This window comes from Rattus norvegicus, chromosome 12 (assembly GCF_021556685.1).
Source record: "Rattus norvegicus strain SHRSP/BbbUtx chromosome 12, alternate assembly SHRSP_T2T, whole genome shotgun sequence".
Taxonomy (NCBI): domain Eukaryota; kingdom Metazoa; phylum Chordata; class Mammalia; order Rodentia; family Muridae; genus Rattus; species Rattus norvegicus.
The window spans coordinates 8,783,412-8,807,494 of NC_141545.1; the positions used below are offsets into that span (position 1 = coordinate 8,783,412).

General features: G+C 39.1%; 1 protein-coding gene across 15 annotated transcripts in view; it reads right to left on the bottom strand.

Annotated features, from left to right (window-relative positions):
* The window catches only part of Cd209cl2 (CD209c molecule like 2), a 169,325-nt gene that overhangs the window by 20,720 nt on the left and 124,522 nt on the right, over positions 1 to 24,083 (bottom strand). The window contains exons 1-2 of one of the 15 annotated variants that reach the window (XM_087579507.1): positions 13,523 to 13,562; positions 8,994 to 9,093 (exon numbers count right to left, since the gene is read on the bottom strand). The exons of 8 other annotated variants lie outside the window; for them this stretch is intronic. In XM_087579507.1, coding sequence (XP_087435633.1) covers positions 8,994 to 9,036 — 43 coding nt within the window. In that variant the 5' untranslated portion in view covers positions 9,037 to 9,093; positions 13,523 to 13,562. Of the gene's footprint in view, positions 1 to 8,993; positions 9,102 to 12,405; positions 12,499 to 13,155; positions 13,563 to 24,083 lie in introns of those variants that run through there. 6 more of the 15 variants (XM_087579509.1, XM_087579508.1, XM_087579506.1 and 3 more) reach the window with 6 other exon arrangements.

Sequence of the window (24,083 nt, forward strand, 5' to 3'; positions counted from 1 at the left end):
TGTGTGTGCACATACAGTGGGAGAAAGAGGGATGAGGGGAGAGAAAGAGAGAGAAAGAGAAAGAGAGAGAGAGAGAGAGAGAGAGAGAGAGAGAGAGAGAGAGAGAGAGAGAGAGAGATGGGTATTTTTTAAATCGCTTGGCTAGCTCAAAGACTGGATAGTTCTAATCCTCCCCACAACTAGCATGCATCTGACTCTTGTAATCCTGGCTTAACACCCTCCAATTCTAGATTTAATCTTTGTTGCTCTGGCTCCTTCTGGGTGGTTTCCTAGTCTTTGCTGCACAAGATGCTTCTGGGCAGCCTTCCAGGGACTGCATTCCTTCTCACATATATTTCAGATTATTTTCCTTCTGCAGATCTAAATCTGATCCATCTCCCTCTGAATCATGGCAATTTTTCTCCTTCTCCCAGTTTCTAACCTGACCAAATCCAAAGGTCCTAGCTTATTCTACTTGCCTAGCCATTGGCCATTGGCTCTTTATTGATCGATTGACAATAAAGCAATCAGCTTTTGGACATGAAGATTCCTGATTTTTGGGGCCAGATTAATTAAAAACATTAGAACCAATTCCCAACATTAACCATATTCCAACACAAAGAAATAATCAATGTCAGAAACCACATAATCATTCATTAGATGCAAAAAAACCTTTGACACAATTCAAAATATTTCTATTATAAAAACCCTAGAAAGTCTAGGAATGGGGGCAATACATCACACCATAGTAAAGGCATCATATAACAAACCCACAGTTAACCTAATCCTAAATGGATAAAAACTTGAAACATTTTGACTAAAATCAGAAACAAGACAATCGTGTCACTCTCCTTATTCCAATTCAAGATGGCATGGTATAGAAACAGAGAAGTTGATCAATGAAATAAAATGAAAGAACCAGAAATAACTTCATACAGCTATGTACACTTGATTTTGATGAAGAAGCCAAAAACATACAAAGGAAAGAAGGCATCTTCAAGAAATGATGCTGGTCTCACTAGACATCTGCATGTAGAAGAATGCAAATAGATTCATATTTATCATCCTGCACAAAATTCAAGTCCAAGCGAATCAAGGACCTCAACATAAAACCAGATACACTAAATCTCATAGAAGATAATGTGGGAAATATCCTTGAACACTTTGATACAAGAGACAATTTTCTGAGCAGAAAACCAATGTCTCAGACTCTAAGACCAACAATTAATAAATGGAACTGCATGAAACTAAAACACTTCTATAAGGCAAGGACACTATCAATAGGAAAAAACAACAGCCTGGATAAGATTTTCACTAACCCCACATCTAATCAAGGGTTAATATTCAATGTATGTGAAGATCTCAACAAAACAAATAACCAAATTAAAAATGGGTAAGGAGATTAAACAGAGACTTTTTAATTTTTTTATTTACTTGTTTATTCGTTTGCTTGTTTTTACACTCCAGATTCCACCTGGTCCACCCCCTGACTGTTCCACATCCCAAACCTTCCCCTTCTCCCCTACCTGCACAAGAATATCCCCACCAGACCCACCCCACCAGACCTCTAAACTTCCTGGGGCCTCCAGTCCCTTGAAGGTTAGGTGCATCTTCTCTGACTAAACCCAGACCTGGGAGTCTTCTGCTGTATATGTGTATTGGACACCTCTTCTCAGCTGGTGTATGTTGCCTAGTTTGTGGTTTAGTGTCTGAATGATCTCTGGGGTTCAGATTAGTTGAAATTTCTGGTCCTCCTACAGGGTTGTCCTCCTCCTCAGCTTCCTCCAGCTTTTCTGTGATTCAACCAGAGAGGTCAGGACCTTCTGTTCATTGGTTGGGTGCCCATATCTGCATCTGACACTTTCAGCTGCTTGTTGGGTCTTTTGGAGGGCAGTCATGATAGGTTCTTTCTGTGAATGCCCCATAGCCACAGCAATGGTGTCAGATCTTGGGGCCTCCCCTTGAGCTGGATCCCACTTTGGGCCTGTCGCTTGAGCTTCTTTTCCTCAGGCTCTTCTCAATTTCCATCCCTGCATTTCTTTTAGACTGGAAGAATTATGAGTCATTTGACTGTGGGATAGCAACTCATTTGATGCCCTATCTTTCTGCTGGAAGTGGGTTCAATAAGTTTCTTCTCGCCACTGTAGGGCATTTCATCTAGTGTCCCAGACTTTGAGTCCTGTGGATCTCTCATTTCCCAGGTCTCTAGTACATTCTAGAAAGTCCTCCCAACCTCCTTCCTCCTGAGGTTGCCATTTTCAATTATTTCTGCTGGCCCTCAGGACTTCAGTCCTTTTCCCCCACCCAATACCAGATCATGTTCTCCTCTCCCCCAACATCCATCCCCTTTCTCTCCCCTGTTCCTCCATCCCTCCTTGCCCCCTTGGTGTTGCTTTCTTCTCCCTCCCAAATGGGACTGAGGCCTCCTCACTTGGGCCCTTCAGCTTGTTGAACTTTTTGAGTTTTGTGGACTATATCTTGGGTATTCTATACTTTTATCTTGGCCAATATTCAATCTAGTGAGAACATACCATATATCTCCTTCTGGTTCTGAGTTACTTCACTCAGTATAATATTTTCTAGTTCCATCCATTTGTCTACAAAACTCAGGATGTCTTCATTCTTAATAGCTGAGTACTATTCCATTGTATAAATGAATCACATTTTCTGTATCCATTCTTTTGTCATGGGACATCTTGGTTGTTTCTAGCTTCTGGCTATCACAAATAAGGCCACTATGAACAGAGTGGAACATGTGCCTCTGTGGCATGGTGGGACATCTTTTGGGTATATTCCCAAGAGTGATAATGCTGGGTCTTTAGGTAGGACTATTTCCAATTTTCTGAGGAAACTCCAAAATGATTTCCAGAGTGATTTTACCAGTTTATAATCCTACCAAAAATAGAGGACTGTTCCTCTTTCTCCACATCCTCACCAACATGTATTGTCACCTGAGGTCTTGATCTTAGCTCTTCTGACTGGTGTAAGGTAGAATCTCAGGGTCCTTTTGATTTGCATTTCTCTGATCACTGAGGACTTTGAACATTTCTTTAAATGCTTCACAGCCATTTGAGATTCCTCTGTTGTGAATTCTCAGTTTAGTTCTATATCCCAGTTTTGATTGGGTTGTTTGGTTTTTTTGGTGGTGACCTTCTTAAGTTCTTTATATATTTTGGATATGAGCCCTCTGTTGGATGTAGGGTTAGTGAAGTTTTTCCCAATCTGTAGGATGCCGATTTGTTTTATTGACTATGTCCTTTGCCTTACAGGAGTTTTCCAGTTTCAAAAGTCCCATTTATCAACTCTTGATCTTAGAGTCTGAGCCATTGGAGTTCTGTTTAGGAAATTTCCTCCTGGGCCAATGAGTTCAAGTCTCTCTCACACTTTCTCTTATGTTAGATTTAGTGTATCTGGTATTATGTTGAGGTCCGTGATCCACTTGGACTCGAATATTGTGCATGGTGATAAATATGGGTCTATTTTCATTTTTCTACATGCAGACAGGCAGTTAGACCAGCACCATTTATTGAAGATGGTTTCTTTTTCCATTGTATATTTTTGGCTTCTTTGTCAAAGATCAAGTGTGCATAAGTGTGTGGTTTTATTTCTGAGTCTTCAACATTATTCCATTGATCAATGTGTCTGTCTCTGTACCAATACCATGCAGTTTTTATCACTATTGCTCTATTGTAGAGCTTGAGTTCAGGGATGGTATTTCCCTCAGAGGTTCTTTTATTTTTAAGAATTGTTTTCACTACTCTGTGTTTTTTGCCATTCCAGATTAATTGGAGAATTGCTCTTTCCATGTCTTTGAAGAATTGTGTTGGGATTTTAATAGGGATTGCATTGAATCTGTAGGTTGCCTTTGGTAGGATGGCTATTTTTACTATGGTAATTCTGCCAATCCATGAGCATGGGAGTTCTCTACATTTTCTGAGATCTTGTTCTATTTCTTTCCTGGGAGACTCGAAGTTCTTATCATAAAGAACTTTCCCTTGTTTGGGTGGAGTTACCCCCAAGATATTGTGAAGGGAATTGTTTCCCTAATTTCTTTCTCAGCCTGTTTATCATTTGCATAAGGGAAGTCTACTGATTTATTTGAGTTAATTTTATATCTGGCCACTTTGCTGAAGTTGTGTAACAGCTGGAGAAGTTTTCTGGTAAGATTTTTGGAGTTCTTTATGTAGACTATCATATCATCATCATATTATCAATAGTGATACCTTTAATTCATCTTTCCCAATTTATATCCTCTTGATGTCTTTATGTTGTCTTATGGTTCTAGCTAGCACTTTGAGTACCATATTGAATAGATATGGGGAGAGTAGGCATCCCTGGCTTGTCCCCGATTTTAGTGGTATTGCTTCAAGTATCTCTCCATTTAATTTGATATTGGGTGTTGGTTTGCAGTAAATTGCTTTTATTTTGGTGTGAACCTGGAATTCCTGATCTCTCCATTACTTTTATAATGAAGCGGTGTTGTATTTTATCAAATGCTTGTTCTGCATCTAAGGAGATGATCATGTGGTTTTTTTTCTTTGAGTTTGTTTATATGGTGGATTACTTCAATGGATTTTTGTATAGTGAACCAACCATGCATCCTTGGAATAAATCCTACTTGATCATGATGAGTGATGGATTTGATGTGTTCTTGGATTCAGTTTGCAAGAACTTTTTTGAGATTTTTGCAACAATATTCATAAATAAGATTGGTCTTAAGTTCACTTTTTGGTAGGGTCCTTGTGTAGTTTTGTTATCAGTGTAATTGTGGCTTTATAGAATGAATTATGTAGTGTTCCTTTTGTTTCTTTTTTATGGAATAGTTTTGAGAAATATTGGTATCAGGTCTTCTTTGAAAGTCTGGTAGAATTCCGGAATAAATCCATCCGGCCCTGGGCTTTTTTGCGGGGGTTGGGGGGTGTTGGGAGGGTTTTAATGACTTCTTATATTTCCTTATGGGATATGGGCCTGTTTAGAAAGTTTACCTGATCTTGATATAACTTTGGTATGTGGTATGTGTCTAGAAAAACCATCCATTTCATCTAAATTTTCCAGTTTTGTTAAGTATAGGCTTTTTGTAGTAGGATCTGATGATTTTTTGAATTTCCTCCATTGTTATGTCTCCCTTTTCATTTCTGATTTTGTTAATTTGGATACTATCCCTAGGCCCTTTAGTTAGTTTGGCTAGGGGTTTATCTATATTGTTAATTCTCTCAAAGAACTGACTTTTGGTTTTGCTCATTCTTTGTATTGTTCTCTCTATTTCTATTTCATTGATTTCAGCCCTGAGTTTAACAATTTCCTCTGTTTATTCCTCTTGGACGTGTTTGCTTCTTTTTATTCTAGAGCTCTTAGGTGTCCTGTTAAGTAACTAGTGTAAGTTGTCTCCAATTTTGATGCTAGTGCATGTAGTGCTATGAATTTTACTCTTAGCAAAACTTTTATTGTGTCCCATAAGTTTGGGTATGATCTGTCAATATTTTCATTAAATTCCATGAAGTCTTTAATTTCTTTCTTTATTTCATCCCTGGCCAAATTGTCATTGAGTAGAGAGTTGTTCCTTTTCCACATGTGCCTGGGTTTTCTGTTGCTTTTGCTGTTATTGAAGATCAGCTTTAGGCCTTGGTATAATAAGATGCATGGTATTATCTCAATCTTCTTGTATCAGTTGTGGGTTGTTTTGTGACCACTTTCATGGTCAGTTTTGGAGAAGGTACCATGAGGTGCTGAAAAGAAGGTGTATTCCTTTTTGGAAGGTGGAATGTCCTATAGATAGCAGTTAAATACATTTGGTTCATAATCTCTCTTAGTTTCACTGAGTCTCTGTTTAGTTTCTGTTTCAGTGACCTGTACTTTGGTGAGAGTGTGGTATTGAAGTCTCCCACAATAATTGTGTGGTGTTCAATGAATGTTTTGGGGTTTAATAAATTTTCTTTTATGAATGTGGGTACCCTTGCATTTGGGGATTAGTTGTTCAGAATTGAGACACTCTCTTGGTGGAATTTCCTTTTGATGAGTATGAAGTGACTTTCCTCATCAGAGAATTTTTAATAGAAAAATCTCAAATTGTTGAGAAGCACTTAAAGAAATGTTCAATATCCTTAGTCATCAGGGAAATGCAAATCAAAAGGACCCTGAGATTCCACTTCATACCAATGAGAATGGCTACAATAAAAAAAACTGAAGCAAAAGGATACTGGCAAGCATGTTGAGAAAGATGAACACTCCTCTATTGATGGTGGGAGTGCAAACTTGTATCGTCACTCTGGAAATCAATCTGGTGGTTTCTCAGAAAATTAAAAATAGTTCCACCTGAAAACCTAGATATACCACTCCTAGGCATGTACTCCTTGATTCATAGGATTATTATTTTGAGAATGGCCATCTCACCAAAAGCAATCTACAATTTTAATGTAATTCCCATCAACATTCTGATGCAATTCTTCTTAGAATGAAAATATACTACTGTAGAAACTTTATGAAATATATAGATATACACATACAAGAAGAGTTTAAATAGAGTTCTCTATAATAGGACAACAAAACACTATCACACACCAAACTCTAACAAATAAAATGCCAGGTACAGGGAATGTGTAGCCTTTCTTGAGCTGCTATCTAATAAAAATTGAATAGATTTCCTCCAAAACTTGATGTTAGGACCCTACTATTTAAGACACCTATATTAATCAGGGTTCTCTAGAGTCAGAGAACTTCCAGAGTATATCTAAATATTAAGAGGATTTATTGTAATGACTTACATTCTTCAGTCCAACTAACCCAACAATGGGCCACTGTGAATGGGAAGTTCAAGAATCAAGTATTTCCTCAGTCTCATGAGGCTAATTGTTTCAGCTAGTCTTCTGTATAAGCTGAAATCCTGTAGACATAGATACCAACACAAGTGCAATCAGGCAAAGAAGAGTGAGAATTCCTTCTTTCATTTTTTTTTTTTTCGGAGCTGGTGACTTAACCCAGGGCCTTGCGCTTGCTAGGCAAGCCCTCTACCGCTGAGCCAAATCCCCAACCCCAAGACTCCCTTCTTACAATGTCTTTATGTAGGCCTCCAGCAGAAGGTGTGGCCCAAATTAAAGTTGTGTTCCTCCTCACCTGAATTTGCAACTTGCTCTGTCTCAGGCTGGCCTTGAACACAGAGATTTTCTTGCCTCACTCTCTTGGGATTAAAGGTGTGGACTACCTTACACGGGCCTAAGATTCTCTTGGCCACTATGTCTCAAGATATGGATCAAAAGCATATTCCATCCATGTCAAGACCCTGGTCAGAAGCCTGTGTCTTCCAGCCTCAAGATCTGGATCACAAATGTGCCCTCCATCTCTAGATTGTAGTTTATTCCAGATGTAGAGATGTTGATAACTAGGAATAGCCAACACAACACCACCTACTTGCGGCATAGTTTTTGGAGAAATCATGCTGATATTCACATAAAAGTTTACCCCTAGGGGTTAGCAATCAGTGTTGGAATGTGCTATGAGTGTTCCTAGGGGTAAAAAGTAGTCACAGATCTCACTCAACTGTGAATTCTCAGAGTATCACTTAATGCTGACTGGGAAAGATAGGTACACTGCTATAATACTTGCTTAAATGTCAGAGGAGTATTCAACAACTTCCTGACTGAACTTCAAGTCCACCTCAAAGTGGGCACTGTTATCTGGACCAAATCTGGTGCCATTATTAGGGTCAATAACCTATGGCTATTTGGACCAAACCTGAGACCTGTATTTGGACCAATACATGTTGCTAGATAAGTCATAGGCCTGTAAGAGAATCTAATGCTATTAACCTGCAAAATGGGCATAGTAATTAGTCTGTCACCCAAATTCTTACATTTATATTTAGAGTTCCATTCATCTCTCAACTCTCATAAAGGAAGCTCCATTCATGGAAAGGTGGTGCTAATAATGAGGGACATAGTAGGTAAACATGTAGAGAATAACAATCTGGTATTCTTAGCTCTAAATAGGACATCTGTATCATACTGCCATCCAGGGATTAGTGATCATCTAGGGACGGGTAGAAAGATTTAATAGTCAACGGTAGTGATTCTCCTCAACAAAACATTTTCTCACCATGAGAGAGTTATTGTATACATGAACACAAACTGTAACTGCATGAATCACAAGATCAAGTCAGAAAAAAATCCCATCTTGGACATGAAATGATACCATGAAACTATTGAACCTTCCTGGGCTTCCTCAGTTATAGGCTCCCTGCTGAGCCTTGCTGATGCATGTGGAAGTTTTTGTTCTTAACAAAAGAACATCTTGGCCTTTTCTGTTTGGCCATGGGCAGCACACCAGGGTAGTAACCGTTGAGTCAGTTCCTGGTTTTTTGCTCCTGTTTATATCCTGAGGGCATAGACTTGTTTTTCCACTGTGCTTCCTGGTATTTTCAACCTCGTGGACTTGGTGTATTTATACTGTGGACCCTACTTAAAGCTTTTGTATTCTTGTAGCATGAATGACCCAAGTCTGCCTTTTCTTAACCCTGTCCACCCCGCCCCAGGCCTATGCCTGGTTCTTAGTACCATGGTGGTACGGGCATCATCATGAAGCCACACTACTAGCTGCTAATCTATGAGCAATTGATAGTTCCCAAGGAGGGAGAACGGGTTTCCTTCAGGGATTCAGGGTTCTTCAGGGATGGTCTTTCACCTATGTACATAGACCCAAGCACTAAATGGTGTAAGTGCTTTGTGTTGTATTTAGCATTTTGCTACATAACCTTAGGTCCAGGAATAGGCCATGCTACCACCCTCCACCCAGCTTCCCTTGAATCCACAGATAAAACACACACACACACACACACACACACACACACACACACACACACACAAGTGTTCATGTGCAACTTACTTGCCTTTTGGCACAATTGCTGGGTATTACTATCTCTCAAATGGGAAGGCATGACTTTATCAATTTCTTATCTCTGTACCTCCCACCCTCCCTAAACTTTAGTTGCTAGGATACATCTAGTCTCTGCCAAAATTTCTTACCACACACTTGTAGGAGTGGCCACAGCTCCTCCGGAGATCTCATGTGGTTTCAGGGTTCCTCTCTCTCCAAAGCATGGTGAACCTCTTCTCCCCTGCATCTCTGCTTTTCTCCAAAAACACCAAAATCCCACCTATTCCTTCTGCCCAGGAAATGCCCCATGGCTTTCTTTACTGACAGATTAAAAACCAATTGGGGGCCCTTCCGGTCTCCATCTGTATCACAGCCTTCAGACCCCAAACCTGACTGCAGAGAGTTGATCTGCCAGGAGTGCTCTCCCTCCTCAACCCACAGGTAGGACCCAACTTTCTCTCTACTGACTATCCAAAGAGAAACCTGCCAGGAGTGCACAGGGCCCAGGAGAAGCAGGGAGGCCTGTGATGTAACCCTTCCAGTCCCCATCTGTGTCCAGAGTAAAGCTGTCCCACAGCTCTTAGATGCAAAACCTGCCAACAGAGAGCTGGTCTGCCAGGAGCACTCTCCCTCCTAGGTCCACAGCCCACAGCCCACAGGTGGGCCCCCACTTTCTCTCCACATATTATCCAAAGAGAGAACTGCCTACAGCGCATGTAGTACAGGAGTCCCAGGATGGCCTAGGACAGGACCCTACCAGTCTTCATCTGCACCCAGAGCTAAGGCTGTCCCTCAGTCCTTCAGACTCAAAACCTGCCCTGAGAGAGCTGGTCTGCTGGGAGTGCTCTCCCTCCTAAGCCCATAGGTGGGACCCCATGATCACTCCACTGACTGTCCAAGTAGAAACCCACTGACAGTGTGCAGGACATGGGAGCCACAGAACAACCTGCGACAGGAAGCTTCTGGTATCCATCTACACCCAGAGCTAAAGCTGACCCACACCACTTAGAACCAAAACCTGTCCAGAGAAAGCTGGTCTCCAAGGAGTGCTCTCACTACTAAGATCACAGGCTTACAGGCCCACAGGCCCACAGAAGGTACAAGCTCCAGTCAGAGACAGCAAGACCAACTAACTTCAGAGATAACCAGATGGTGAGAGGAAGCACAAGAACCTAAGCCATAGAAACCAAGACTACTTGGAATCATCAGAACCCAGTTCTCCAACCACAGCAAATACTGGATATTTCAACACACTGGAAGAGCAAGATTTGGATTTGAAATCACATCTGATGGTGATGATAGAGGACTTTAAGAAAGATATAAATAAACCCCTTAAACAAATGCAGGACAACACAGGTTAAAAAAAAGTAGAAGCCTTGAGAAAGGAAACCAAAAAAAAAAATCCCTTAAAGAATTACAGGAAAACACAACCAAACAGATAAAGGAATTACACAAAACTATACAGGATCTAAAAATGGAAATAGAAACAATAAGGAAATCACAAAGTGAGACAACACTGGAGATAGAAAATGTGGGAAAGAGATCAATAGTCATAGATGCAAGCATCACCAACAGAATACAGGAGATAGGAGAGAGAATCTCAGGTGCAGAAGATGCCATAGAATACATTGACAGAATAGTCAAAGAAAATGCAAAAGCTCCTAACCAAAAACATCCAGGAAATCCAGGACACAATGAAAAGACCAAACCTAAGGATAATAGGTATAGAAGAGAATGAAGATTCACAATTTAAATGGCCAGTAAATATCATCAACAAAATTATAGAAGAAAACTTCCCTAACCTAAAAAAAAAAAAAAAAAAAGATGCCCATGAACATACAAGAAGCCTGTAGAATTCCAAAAAGATTGGACCAGAAAAGAAATTTGTCCCATCAAATAATAGTCAAAACACCAAATACACAAAACAAAGAATATTACAAGCAGTAACAGAAAAAGGTCAAGTAACATATAAAGGCAGACCTATCAGAATTACTGCGGACTTCCTGACAGAGACTATGAAAGATAGAAGATCTGAGGCAGATGAATTCCAGACCCTAGGAGAAAACAAATGCCAGCCCAGGCTACTATATCCAGCAAAACTATCAATCAACATTGAAGGAGAAACAAAGATATTCCATACAAAACAAAATTTGTACAAGATCTTTCCACAAATCCAGCCCTACAAAGGATAATAGATGGAAAACTCCAACACAAGGAGGGAAAGTACACCCTAGGAAAAGCAAGAAAGTAATCATCTTGCAAGAAACCCAAAAGAAGATAGCAAAACAAACATACTTCCACCTCTAACAACAAAAATAACAGGAAACAACAATCACTATACTTTAACATCTCTTAACATCAATGGACTCAATTCCTCAATAAAAAGACATAGACTAAATGACTGGATTCATAAACAAGACATAGCATTTAGGAAATACACCACAGTGACAAAGACAAACACTACCTCACAGTAAAAGGCTGGGAAACTTTTTCCAAGCAAATGGTCCCAAGAAACAAGTTGGACTATCCATATTAATATCGAATAAAATTGATTTTCAACCACAAGTTATCAGAAAAGGAAGGACACTTCATATTCATCAAAGGAAAAATCTACCAAGATGAATTCTCAATTCTGAACATGTATGCTCCAAATACAAGGGCACTCACATTCATAAAAGAAACTTTACTAAAGCTCAAAGCATACATTGTACCTCACACAATAATAGTGGGAGACTTCAACACACCACTCTCATCAACACAGAAACTAAACAGACACAGTGAAACTAACAAGTTATGAACCAAATGGATTTAACAGACATCTATAGAACATTTCATCCTAAATCAAAAGAATATACCTTCTTCTCAGAACCTCTTGGTACCTTCTCTAAAATTGACCATGTAATTTGTCAAAAATAGGCCTCAATAGATACAAGAAGATTGAAATAATCCCATGCTGCCTACTAGATCACCATGAACTAAGTCTGCTCTTCAATAACAACCAAAACAAAAGAAAGCACACAAATACATGGAACCTGAACAATGCTCTACTCAATAACTACTTGGTCAAGGATGAAATAAAGAAAGAAACTAAAGACTTTTTAGAATTTAATGAAAATGAAGGCACAACATACCCAAACTTATGGGACACAAGGAAAGCAGTGCTAAGAGGAAACCTCATAGCTTCAAGTGCTCCAAAAAGAAAATGGAGAGAGCAAAAAACTAACAACTTGAGACCACACCTCAGACCTCTAGAATAAAAAGAAGCAAATTTAACCAAGAGGAGAAGATGGCAGGAAATAATCAAACTCATGGCTGAAATCAACCAAGTAGAAACAAAAAGAAGTATACAAAGTACCAACAATCCAGGAGCTGGTTCACTGACAAAATCAACAAAATCGATAAGCACAGAGACAGTGTCCAAGTTAATAAAATCAGAAATGAAAAGAGATACGTAATAGAAACTGAGGAAATTCAAAAAATGATCAAATCCTACTATGAAAGCTTATATGTTCCAATAAAAATAAAAAAAGGGGCAGAACCAGTTCACTTATGGACACTCACAGTCATGCTCTCTTGCTAGTTCTGACTCAGGTGAACCATTGTAGCTAGTACAGGTTTGTCTCAGTGACTCCAAGCTGCCCACATCTATTTCCTGACCCGCTGTCAGTGAGCCATTCAAACACCCCACCCTGTAAGGCTGCTCCACCCCCTCTCACAGCTCTCTTGGCTGGCTTCCAGCACTCCAGACATACATATCCCAATTCTGTGGTGGACCAGGTGTATCAGGCCACAATACACTCTCTTGAACTCAATTAAGTTGCCACATGACAGAACAAATCATACAATGTCCAGTGATCCAATTGATAAGATATAATTTGCTTATCTAGACAACACAAAATCCTATACACATCCATCCCTTAAGAATAGTCCAACACTCCACTGTATTCATAGCAGCCTTATTTGTAATAGCCAGAAGCTGGAAAGAACACAGATGTCCTTCAACAGAGGAATGGATACAGAAAATGTGGTACATTTACACAGTGGAATACTATTAAACACTATTAAATACTATTAAACACAATGACTTCATAAAATTCTTAGGCAAATAGATGGAACTAGAAAATATCATCCTGAGTGAGGTAACCCAGTCACACAAATACACACTCGTCATGCACTCACTGATAAGTGGAAATTAGCCCAAAAGTTCTGATTACCCAAGATACACTCCACAGACCACATGAAGCTCAAGAAAAAGGATACCAAAGTTCAGATCTTTCAATCCTTCTTAGAAGGGGGGGCAAAAATACTTACAGAAGGAAATACAGAGACAAAGTTTGGAGCAGAGACTGAAGGAAAGGCCATCCAGAGACTGCCCTCTTGGGTATCCAGTCCACATACATACAGTCACCAAATCCAGACAATATTACTGATGCAAAGATGTGCATGCTGACAGGAGCCTGATATAGCTGTCTTCTGAGAGGCTCTGCCAGAGCATGACAAATACAGAGGTGAATGCTCGCAGCCAATCTTTTTTTTTTTTAACCTTTGACCCAAATGGTAAGATATAATTGCCCACTTAAACATACAAAGCCCAGTACCATCCATCCCTTAGGAACATTAATAACAACCTGTAAATACACAGAACAGAATCTTAACATGACCTGCCATGGCTTCTCACCCTCTCCTCTCTCCTGTCTCCTTTCCATTCCAGTCTCCTCCTCTTCCTTCAAACTTCTCTCCCGCCCATCCTTCCTTCTCCTCCAATGACAGGCTTCCTTCTATCCTGTACCTGTCCCTCACCTGTACTTTACAAATTCGTTGGGGAGGTGGTTCTGTTGAAGTCACCTGAGTTCTGAGTACTGGACTAGGCAGCTGTCCTTGGGGCAGTGGAATTAGCATCAAAATACAGATAACTTCATGGCAAACCACAACATTTCCCCCTTTTCGTCCAGTTAAAAAGCCTTTTCACTTATATATAAATTGAGTACAATTATTACCATTCTACAATTTACAAAGCCTATGATATACTCAACACTCAGTCCATCACTATATCAGTTAGACAGAACATTTAGTTATTCATTCCAGCTTAAGAAAGGCTTAAAATCTGTATTATATCTTGGCTAGCTTGTATACTATCTGATAACTATCCAATAAAATATGTATATTCAGAGTTATACAGCCTGATAGGCTATGAGACTATAACCAGTCTTCAACCCCGTCAGAAATCTGAGAATGACCAAATATCTATACACATAGGAAGCCTAACATGGCTTCTGGAACTGAGAGATTGTAGAGACAAACCTCCACTAGCACAGTCCCCTGTTAGCAACACGTGAGCACAAGTCTTCAGCCTTCTGGCCCAAAATCAACTGACAGACTCTTGAAATGCAGATTTTGAAGGGCTGATCACCCTGTCTTGGCAGAGTTTATCAGTCAACTATTCTGCATAATTTGTCCTTTTTTGGACAGTATTAGTCTGTAGATGAAACAGGCAGTTTTGTGCAGTGGCTGCCTAGCCACAAAGTATTGCTTCACCTGGAGGTAGAGATGTTCAAATTCTTGGTTAAATCCACCAAAGGGGAACTATTAGGAGCAGATGTGTCTCAACAAAAGATAAATAACTTTAAATCTCAAATTTTGTGGATTTCTGACGTTTTTGAAAACCATCTATCTATATAAGACAGTCTGAACTGTTGTCTTTATATTTTAATATTATCTTGAAAGTTCTCTCACAAAGTCAGTAATATGTTTACTATTTGGCCCTTAACTCACATGTGTAATCAACTCAGAAGCTTGTAATGACATCAATAGAAGGACTGGCTCTAAACCTTGTACTTTTAAACTTTTAACAAATAAATTCCATATCAAAGCAAAGATATGATTTTAGCTTAGTTAACAAATGAGATTATGACTGTATAAGTCAATCTACCTAATTCCTCCCTGTTAAATTACAACCGTTCCTAAATTCCTTATAAAAAACAACTTTAGAATAACCACTTTCAGCCCCCCAAAGTCCAGGGAATTGGGGCAACGACTCCTCCATAACTTCTTCAAGCTGTACATGGGCGTTGAGATATACTTGGGAGTAGGGGGTAGGAAGAATAAAGCAAATGATGTAGCCAATGTATCCTGACTGGACCCAGCTGAAAGTCCTTGAGACCAGGAAACCAAGTAGGCACACTCTGTAAAATACAACTCTCAAGACAAAAGTTTAGAATCGAGGTATCTTTTTGTTTGATTCTCCTGAATAAATTTTTCAGGCGGTCTACCTCTATCAAATCTGATCAGTATGACTCTGCAAGGTTTCTAGAGCCTAAACACACTTTTTAAAAACATAAAGACAAAATCTTTCTCCCAAAATACTGTGTTCCTTAGTCTGAAACCAGAAAAGCTTGTATCTTGCACTCTCTCCCAGTGTAATAATATAACCATAAAACTCAAAGTCACACCCATCATGAAGACTAAACAATTTAAGAAGGAAGTAAGCTAAACAATGAACCTGATAGGCTTTAGTACTCTGTGATATCAGGAAATTAACCCAAAGTTCCCATGGAGCCCAAGTTAAGAGAATCCGAGCTTCCTGTGTGGTAAATATCAAAAGTAACCACAAACCCTCGCTAGCCGGCATCAACGAGCCATATGGCCTTTAGCGGTGTAATTCATAAAACAAACCAAATACTTTTTATCAATTCCAATATCAATAAGCAACATATCAAACCAGGACTTTAGCCCAAAATATCTCAATCTGTCAAGCTCTCTACCCGGAGCCACAGATTTTTCTTTAACCTTAATAACTTCTATAATATATGCCTGCATTCACTCTCCCTGGTGTTACAGACATTTATCACAACTCTCTACTTGGAGTTAGTGACCAATTTTTCCCTATCTAAATTCCGAACCATAGATGAAAATCCCCCACGTGATTCGGGTAATCTCTTTACTCTCCTTAAAACAAACTTAAATACCTTCTATCAATTGTAAAACCAATAAGCAACTTAAAACTAAGGACTTTAGCCCAAAATATATCCATCTGTTAAGCTCTCTACCTGGAGCCACAGATTTTTATTTAACCTTAATAACTTCTATAATATATGTCTGCATTCACTCTCCCTGGTGTTAGAGACATTCATCACAACTCTTTACTTGGAGTTAGTGACTAATTTTTTCCTATCTAAGCTCTGAACTGTGGATGAAAATCCCCACCTGATTCAGGTAATTTCTTTACTCTCTTCTTTCTAAAAACAAACTTAATCACCTTTTAATAATACCTGTAATTAAGAAGTAGCTTGTCTAACTAGGATTTCAATCTAAAATTCCCGTGGAGCCCACGTTAAAAAGAATATGAGTATCCTGAAAGACTTTCTAAACAACTTTCTTTAAAACCTTTTAATCTCTAACTCTCTGAGCTGCCATTACTTATCACACAGCATGGGACCTACAACCTGCCAGCCCAGGCAGCTTCCCTGTTTCATTGTTTGAATTCCCCATCCTTAAGATATCACATGACTTAACATGGCACCGGCCTCCTCTTACTTAGAAAATAAAACTTTCTCTCAACTTTTAGGATTACTAGTGGATTCTTGCCTATCACATTAGTTCACCATCTGTTGTTGTAAAAATATAAAAAATAAAAAACAGTATTGTCTTTTACCCCACTAGGTCCACTCCACGATGACCCAAGATATCTGCTAGATATCTTGGCAGAAACACATCCCAACTTCGCGGCCGCCCAGTGTCTCTTGCTACCACACACTTTTCTACACTCAAACCGTCACATAAAAGAACACACAACACAATAACCTTTGACCCAAATGGTAAGATATAATTGCCCACTTAAACATACAAAGCCTGGTACCATCCATCATTTAGGAACATTAATAACAACCTGTAAATACACAGAGCAGAACATCACCTGCCATGGCTTCTTACCCTCTCCTCTCTCCTGTCTCTTGCAGCCAATCTTTGAACTGAAAACAGAGTCTGCATTGGAAGAATTAGAGAAAGGATTGAAGGAGATGAAAGGCTTTACAACCCCATAACAACAATACCAACCAACCAGAGATCCCAAAAAGCACCATCCAAAAAGCACACATGGACAGACCCATTGCTCCAGCTGCATATGTAGCAGAGGATGGCCTTGTTGGGTACAAATAAGAAGAGAAGCTCTTGTTCCTTCCAAGGCTCCATGCCTCACTGTAGGGTAATTTCAGGGTGAGAAGGCAGGAAGGGATAGGTGGGTGCATAGGGGAGCACCCTCGCAGAAGAAGGGGGGAAGGGGAATGGGATAAGGCGTTATGGATGGGAAATGAGGAAAGGGAATAACATTTGAAATGTAAGTTTAAAAATATCCAATTTTGAAAAAAAAAAGTCATAACATACGTGCAGAGAGGAATCACAACATCTGCTGCCATGTTCTCCCAGGACCCTCCTCCTCACTCAGCCCTCCTCTGCATCTTCAAAACTTTTCTCCCATCCATCCATCCTTCTCATACAATAACAGACCTCGTTCTAGCCTATACTTGCCTTCACCTGCATAATGACATCAATCTACACGTTACCCTTTCTGTCTAATGAAAAAACATTTCTCTCTCAAATATAAGCAGAGCACAACTATTATCATTTTGTAATTTAAAAGTATAAAATGTACCTAACACCCAATACAACATTTATCAGTTAAACATAACATTTAGTTATCTATTTTATCTTAATAAAGGCTCAAAAATCCATGTTATATCCTGGCTAGTTTGTATACTACCTGATAAGTATCTATTTAAATATGTATTCTCAAAGTTAACAGCCTGTGTAGGCTATGAGACTATAATCAGTCTTCAACCCCATCAGAAATCTAAGAATGACCAATATATCTGTAAATATAGAAAGCCTGACACAGCTTCTAGAACTGAGACAGTTTGTAGAGACAAGTTTCTACTTGCACAGTACCCTGTCAGCAATATGTGAGAAAAAGTCTTCAGCCTTCCGTCCTAGGATCATCTGACAGATTTTTAAAACAAAGAATCTTGAAGGGCTGATCCCTCTGGGCTTGGTACATATTATCAGCCAGCTTATTCTATACTGTGTCCTTTTCTGGACAGTATTTAGTCTGTAGATGAATAGAGGCAATTCTTGCCAAGTGGCTGTCTTGCCACAATTCATTACCTCACCTGGAAGTGGAGATGTTCAATTTTTTCTTTGAATCCACCAAAGGGGAGCTGGTAGGAGTAGACATGTCTCAACAAAATTTAAATAACATTGAATGTCAGATTTTGGGGATTGCTGACATTTTTGGAAACCATCTAACCATGTAAGTAATCTGGACTATTGTCCATTAATTATCTTAATAAATTATCTTGAAAGAACTCTAACAATAAACTTAGAGTCATGAATTTACTATTTGGGCCTTAACTCACGTGCTTAATCATCTCAGCTTCGTTTTTTGAGAGCAGTAAGGACCAGGTATAAACCTTATATGCTTAACTGTGTTTATGGACCCAATGCATATACATGAGAGCAACAATATTCATTTTAAATTGATAAAAAAAATTATATCAAAGAAAATCTAAACCTGTAGCAAATAAATTCTGGACCAATGTAAAAGATTATAACTTTAGCTTAGTAATAAATATAAGTATTTCTACCAAATGGGATTATGGCTGTATAATACATTTGAGCTAATTTTTCCCTGTCAAATTATGACCATTTCTAAATTCCTCAGAGAAACAACTTTATAATAACCACCTTCCCCCCACCAAAGTCCAGGAAATTGGGGCAATTACCCTTCAATGGCTTCTTCAAGTTGTGCAAGGGCATTGAGATATCTAGGCGGGGAGATGAGGAAGCTGGCCACACCTACAATTATTGTATTCTGTAATGTCTGTCTGGGACTGGATCCTAAGGATCAGGAGTTCAAGCTGGTATGACAGTGAGACTCACCAAAGCTCTATATTCTTTGATATATAAATTTCAAACAAAACTTTAGTATCCTGAAGATATCTCTATGAGTTGACTCAGTCAGTGGAAGATGTACATATTGGTTAGGAAGAAATTTTGTTCATTTTTTTTATTTTATTCTCCTGAATCTACTTCTTCACACAGTAACCCTTTATCAAATCTAATCCATATTACTCTGGAAGGTGTTGAGAGCTTAATAATCTTTTTTAAAATGGTGAAGACAAAACATTTCTCCCAAAATACTGTATTCTTTAGTCTGAAACCTGAAAAGCTTGTATCCTGCACTCTCTCCCAGAGGAAGACTAGAACAAGACTCAAAATCACATCTGTTACGAACATTAAAACCATTTTAAAAAACAATATAGGCTGCCTTCACAGAGAGCTGAATCCCAGCTCTGAGGAGCGACTTCAGGCCCAAGATCAGAGGTAAGACCAACTTTTCTGCTCCAAGTGACCTGCCTGGTGGACTCAGGACACACAAAGGCAAAGTTCCTCTCAGACTGGGCACTTCCAGTTTCTGGCTGGGGACGAACCTCACTGATCCCAGCCCACAACTCCCTGCTCCCAAACCCCAAGGGAGAGAGAGCTCACCGCCCAGACAGGTGGGCGCTCCTGAGACTGCAGGGCAGGAGGGACAGCCAGTACAGCCAAATTTTGCACACATCCCTGGCCCAAGAGAAAACTGTATAGGGCCTCTGGGAACAGGAAGATAGGAGCACACAAGCTGCAGGAATGCTGCGATCCAAACTCTGCAGGAATCTGAAGGGACCCGATTAAGCAGTTCCCTGCACCCAAATTCCATAGGAGGGAAAGCTAGACCTTGAGAGGGGCAGACACCCCTGGGAAGCCAGAGGAAACTACACTCTGTCCACATTACTGACTCTAGAGGAAAACGCCTAGCTCCATCTGGGCACCCTGTGCACAGGGTCCTGAGAGAAAGCAGGGCAGGCCCTTTTGGTTGCTGCCCTCACGGAGAGCTGAAACCTGGGTCTAAGGAGTGACTTCAGGCCCAAGACCAGAAGTAAGACCAACTTTTCTGCTCTAAGTGACCTACCTGGTGGACTCAGAACACACACCCACAGGAACACCTGAAGACCAGTAGACAGGAATAACTACACGCCTAGAAGCAGAACACTCTCTCCCCATAACTGGCTGAAAGAAAACAGGATAACAAGTCTACAGCACTCATGACAAACAGGCCTATAGGACAGAATAACCACTGTCAGAAATAGCAGAACAAGGTAACACCAGAGACAAAGTAATGGCAAGAGGCAAGCACAGGAACTCAAGAAACAGAAACCAAGACTACATGGCATCATTGGAACCCAATTCTCCCTCCAAAGCAAACACTGAATAACAAAAAAAAAAAAAAAAAACAGGAAAGCAAGATCTACATTTAAAATCACATTTCATCATTATGATGGAGGAGCTTAAGAAAGACATAAAGAACTCCATTAGAGAATTACAGGAAAACACAAATAAACAATCAGAGGACTTTTGAGAGGAAACACAAAAATCCCTGAAAGAATTCCAGGAAAACACAATCAAATGGGTGAAGGAATTAAAAATGGAAATAGAAGCAATAAAGAAAGCACAAAGGGGGAGAATCTTGGATATAGAAAACCAAAGGAAGAGACAAGGAGCCGTGGATACAAGCATCACAAACAAAATACAAGAGATAGAAGAGAGAATCTAGGAGCAGAAGATTCCATAGAAATCATTGACACAATGGTCAAAGACAATGTAAAACAGAAAAAGATACTGGTCCAAAATATACAGGAAATCCAGGACTCAATGAGAAGATCAAACCTAAGGATAATAGGTATAGAAGAGAGTGTAGACTCCCAGTTCAAAGGACCAGTAAATATCTTCAACAAAATCATAGAAGAAAACTTCCCTAACCTAAAGAAAGAGATGCCCATAAACATACAAGAAGGCTACAGAACTCCAAATAGATTGGACCAGAAAAGAAAATCCTCCCGTCACATAGTCAAAACAGCAAATGCACGAAATAAAGAAAGAATATTAAAAAGCAGTAAGGTCAAGTAACATATAAGGTCAAGTAAAAAGGAAAGTTCAAGTAACATATAAAGGCAGACCTATCAGAATCACACCAGACTTCTCACCAGAGACTATGAAAGCCAGAAGATCCTGGACAGATGTCATACAGACCCTAAGAGAACACAAATGCCAGCCCAGGTTACTGTATCTTGCAAAACTCTCAATTAACATAGATGGAGAAATCAAGATATTCCATGACAAAACCAAATTTACACTATATCATTCTACAAATCCAGCCCTACAAAGGATAATAAATGGCAAAGCCCAACATAAGGAGGCAAGCTACACCTTAGAAAAAGGAAGAAACTAATTGTCTTGACAAAAAAACAAAGAAAAGAAAAGCACACAAACATAATCTCACATCCAACTATGAGTATAACAGGAAGCAATAATCACTATTTCTTAATATCTCTCAACATCAATGGTCTCAAAACCCCAGTAAAAAAATAGATTAACAAACTGGATATGCAATGAGGACTCTGCATTCTACTGCCTACTGGAAACACACCTCAGAGACAAAGACAGACACTATCTCAGAGTCAAAGGTTGGAAAACAACTTTCCAAGGAAATGGTCCGAAGAAGCAAGCTGGAGTAACAATTCTATACTGAATGAAATCGATTTTCAACCAAAAGTCATCAAAAAAGATAAGGAAGGACACTTCATATTCATCAAAGGAAAAATCCACCAAGATGAACTGTCAATCCTAAATAACTATGCTCCAAATACAAGCGCACCTACATACATAAAAGAAACCTTACTAAAGCTCAAACACACATTGTACTTCACAAAATGATAGTAGGAGATTTCAACACCCCACTATCATCAACGGACAAATCATGGAAACAGAAATTAAACAGAGACACAGACAGACTAAGAGAAATCATGAACCAAATGGACTTAACAGATATTTGTAGAACATTCTATCCTAAAACAAAAGGATATACCTTCTTCTCGCCACCTCATGGTACTTTCTCCATAATTGACCATATAATTGGTCATAAAACAGGCCTCAACAGACACAGAAAGATAGAAATAATCCTGTGCGTCCTATCAGACCAGAACAGGCTAAAGCTGGTCTTCAATAACAATAAGGTAAGAATGCCCACATATACATGGAAGTTAAACAATGCTCTACTCAAGGATAACCTGGTCAGGGAAGAAATAAAGAAAGAAATTAAAGACTTTTTAGAATTTAATGAAAATGAAGGTACAACATACCCAAACTTATGGGACACAATGAAAACCATGCTAAGTGAAAATTCATAGCTCTGAGAGCTTGCAGAAAGAAACAGGAGAGAGCATATGTCAGCAGCTTGACAGCACACCTAAAAGCTCTAGAACAAAAAGAAGCAAATACACCCAGGAGGAGTAGAAGGCAGGAAATAATCAAACTCAGAGCTGAAATCAACAAAGTAGAAACAAAAAGGACCGTACAAAGAATCAACAGAACCAAAAGTTGGTTCTTTGAGACAATCAACAAGATAGATAAACCCTTAGCAGACTAACGAGAGGACACAGAGAGTCTGTCCAAATAACAAAACCAGAAATGAAAGGGAGACATAACTACAGAATCAAAGAAAATTCAAAAAGTCATCAGATCCTACTACAAAAGCCTATATTCAACAAAACTTAAAAATCTGCAGGAAATGGACAATTTCCTAGACAGATACCAGGTACCAAAGTTAAATCAGAAACGGATAAAGTATTTAAAAAACCCCATACCTCCTAATGAAATAGAAGCAGTCATTAAAGGTCTCCCAACCGAAAAGAGCCCAGGTCCAGATGGGTTCAGTACAGAATTCTATCAGACCTTCGTAGAAGTCCTTATAACAATACTATCCAAAATTTCCACAATATTGAAACAGATGGAGCACTACTGAATTCCTTCTATGAAGCCACAATTACTCTTATACCTAAACCACAAAAAGACCCAATAGGAAAGAGAACTTCAGACCAATTTCCCTTATGAATATCGACACAAAAATACTCAATAAAATTCTGGCAAACTGAATCCAAGAGCACATCAAAACATTCATCCACCATGATCAATTAGTCTTCATCCCAGGCATGCAGGGATGGTTTAGTATATGGAAAACGATCAACATGATCCATTATATAAACAAACTGAAAGAACAACAGCACATGATCATTTCATTAGATGCTGAGAAAGCATTTGACATAATTCAACACCCCTTCATGATAAAAGTCCTGGAAAGAATAGGAATTCATGGCCCATACATAAACATAGTAAAAGCCATATATAGCAAACCAGTTGCTAACATTAAACTAAATGGAAAGAAACTTGAAGATATCCCACTAAAATCAGGCACTAGACAAGGCTGCCCACACTCTCCCTACTTATTCAATATAGTTCTTGAGGTTCTAGCCAGAACAATCAAACAACAAAAGGAGATCAAAGGGATACAGATTGGAAAAGAAGAAGTCAAAATATCACTATTTGCAGATGATATGATAGTTTATTTAAGTGATCCCAAAAGTTCCACCAGAGAACTACTAAAGCTGATAAACAACTTCAGCAAAGTGGCTGGGTATAAAATTAACTCAAATAAATCAGTAGCCTTCCTCTACACAAAAGAGAAACAAGCCGAGAAAGAAATTAGGGAAACAACACCCTTCATAATAGTCCCAAATAATATAAAATACATCGGCGTGACTTTAACCAAGCAAGTAAAAGATCTATACGATAAGAAATTCAAGCCTCTGAAGAAAGAAATTGAAGAAGACCTCAGAAGATGGAAAGATCTCCCATGCTCATGGATTGGCAGGATTAATATAGTAAAAATAGCCATTTTACCAAAAGCGATCTACAGATTCAATACAATCCCCATCAAAATACCAATCCAATTCTTCAGAGAGTTAGACAGAACAATTTGCAAATAAATCTGGAATAACAAAAAATCTAGGAGAGCCAAAGATATCTTCAACAATAAAAGGACTTCTGGAGGAATCACTATCCCTCAACTCAAGCAGTATTACAGAGCAATAGTGATAAAAACTGCATGGTATTGGTACAGAGCCAGACAGATAGACCAATGGAATAGAATTGAAGACCCAGAAATAAACCCACACACCTATGGTCACTTGATTTTTGACAAAGGAGCCAAAACCATCCAATGGAAAAAAGATAGCAATTTCAGCAAATGGTGCTTGTTCAACTGGAGGTCAACATGTAGAAGAATGCAGATTGATCCATGCTTATCACCCTGT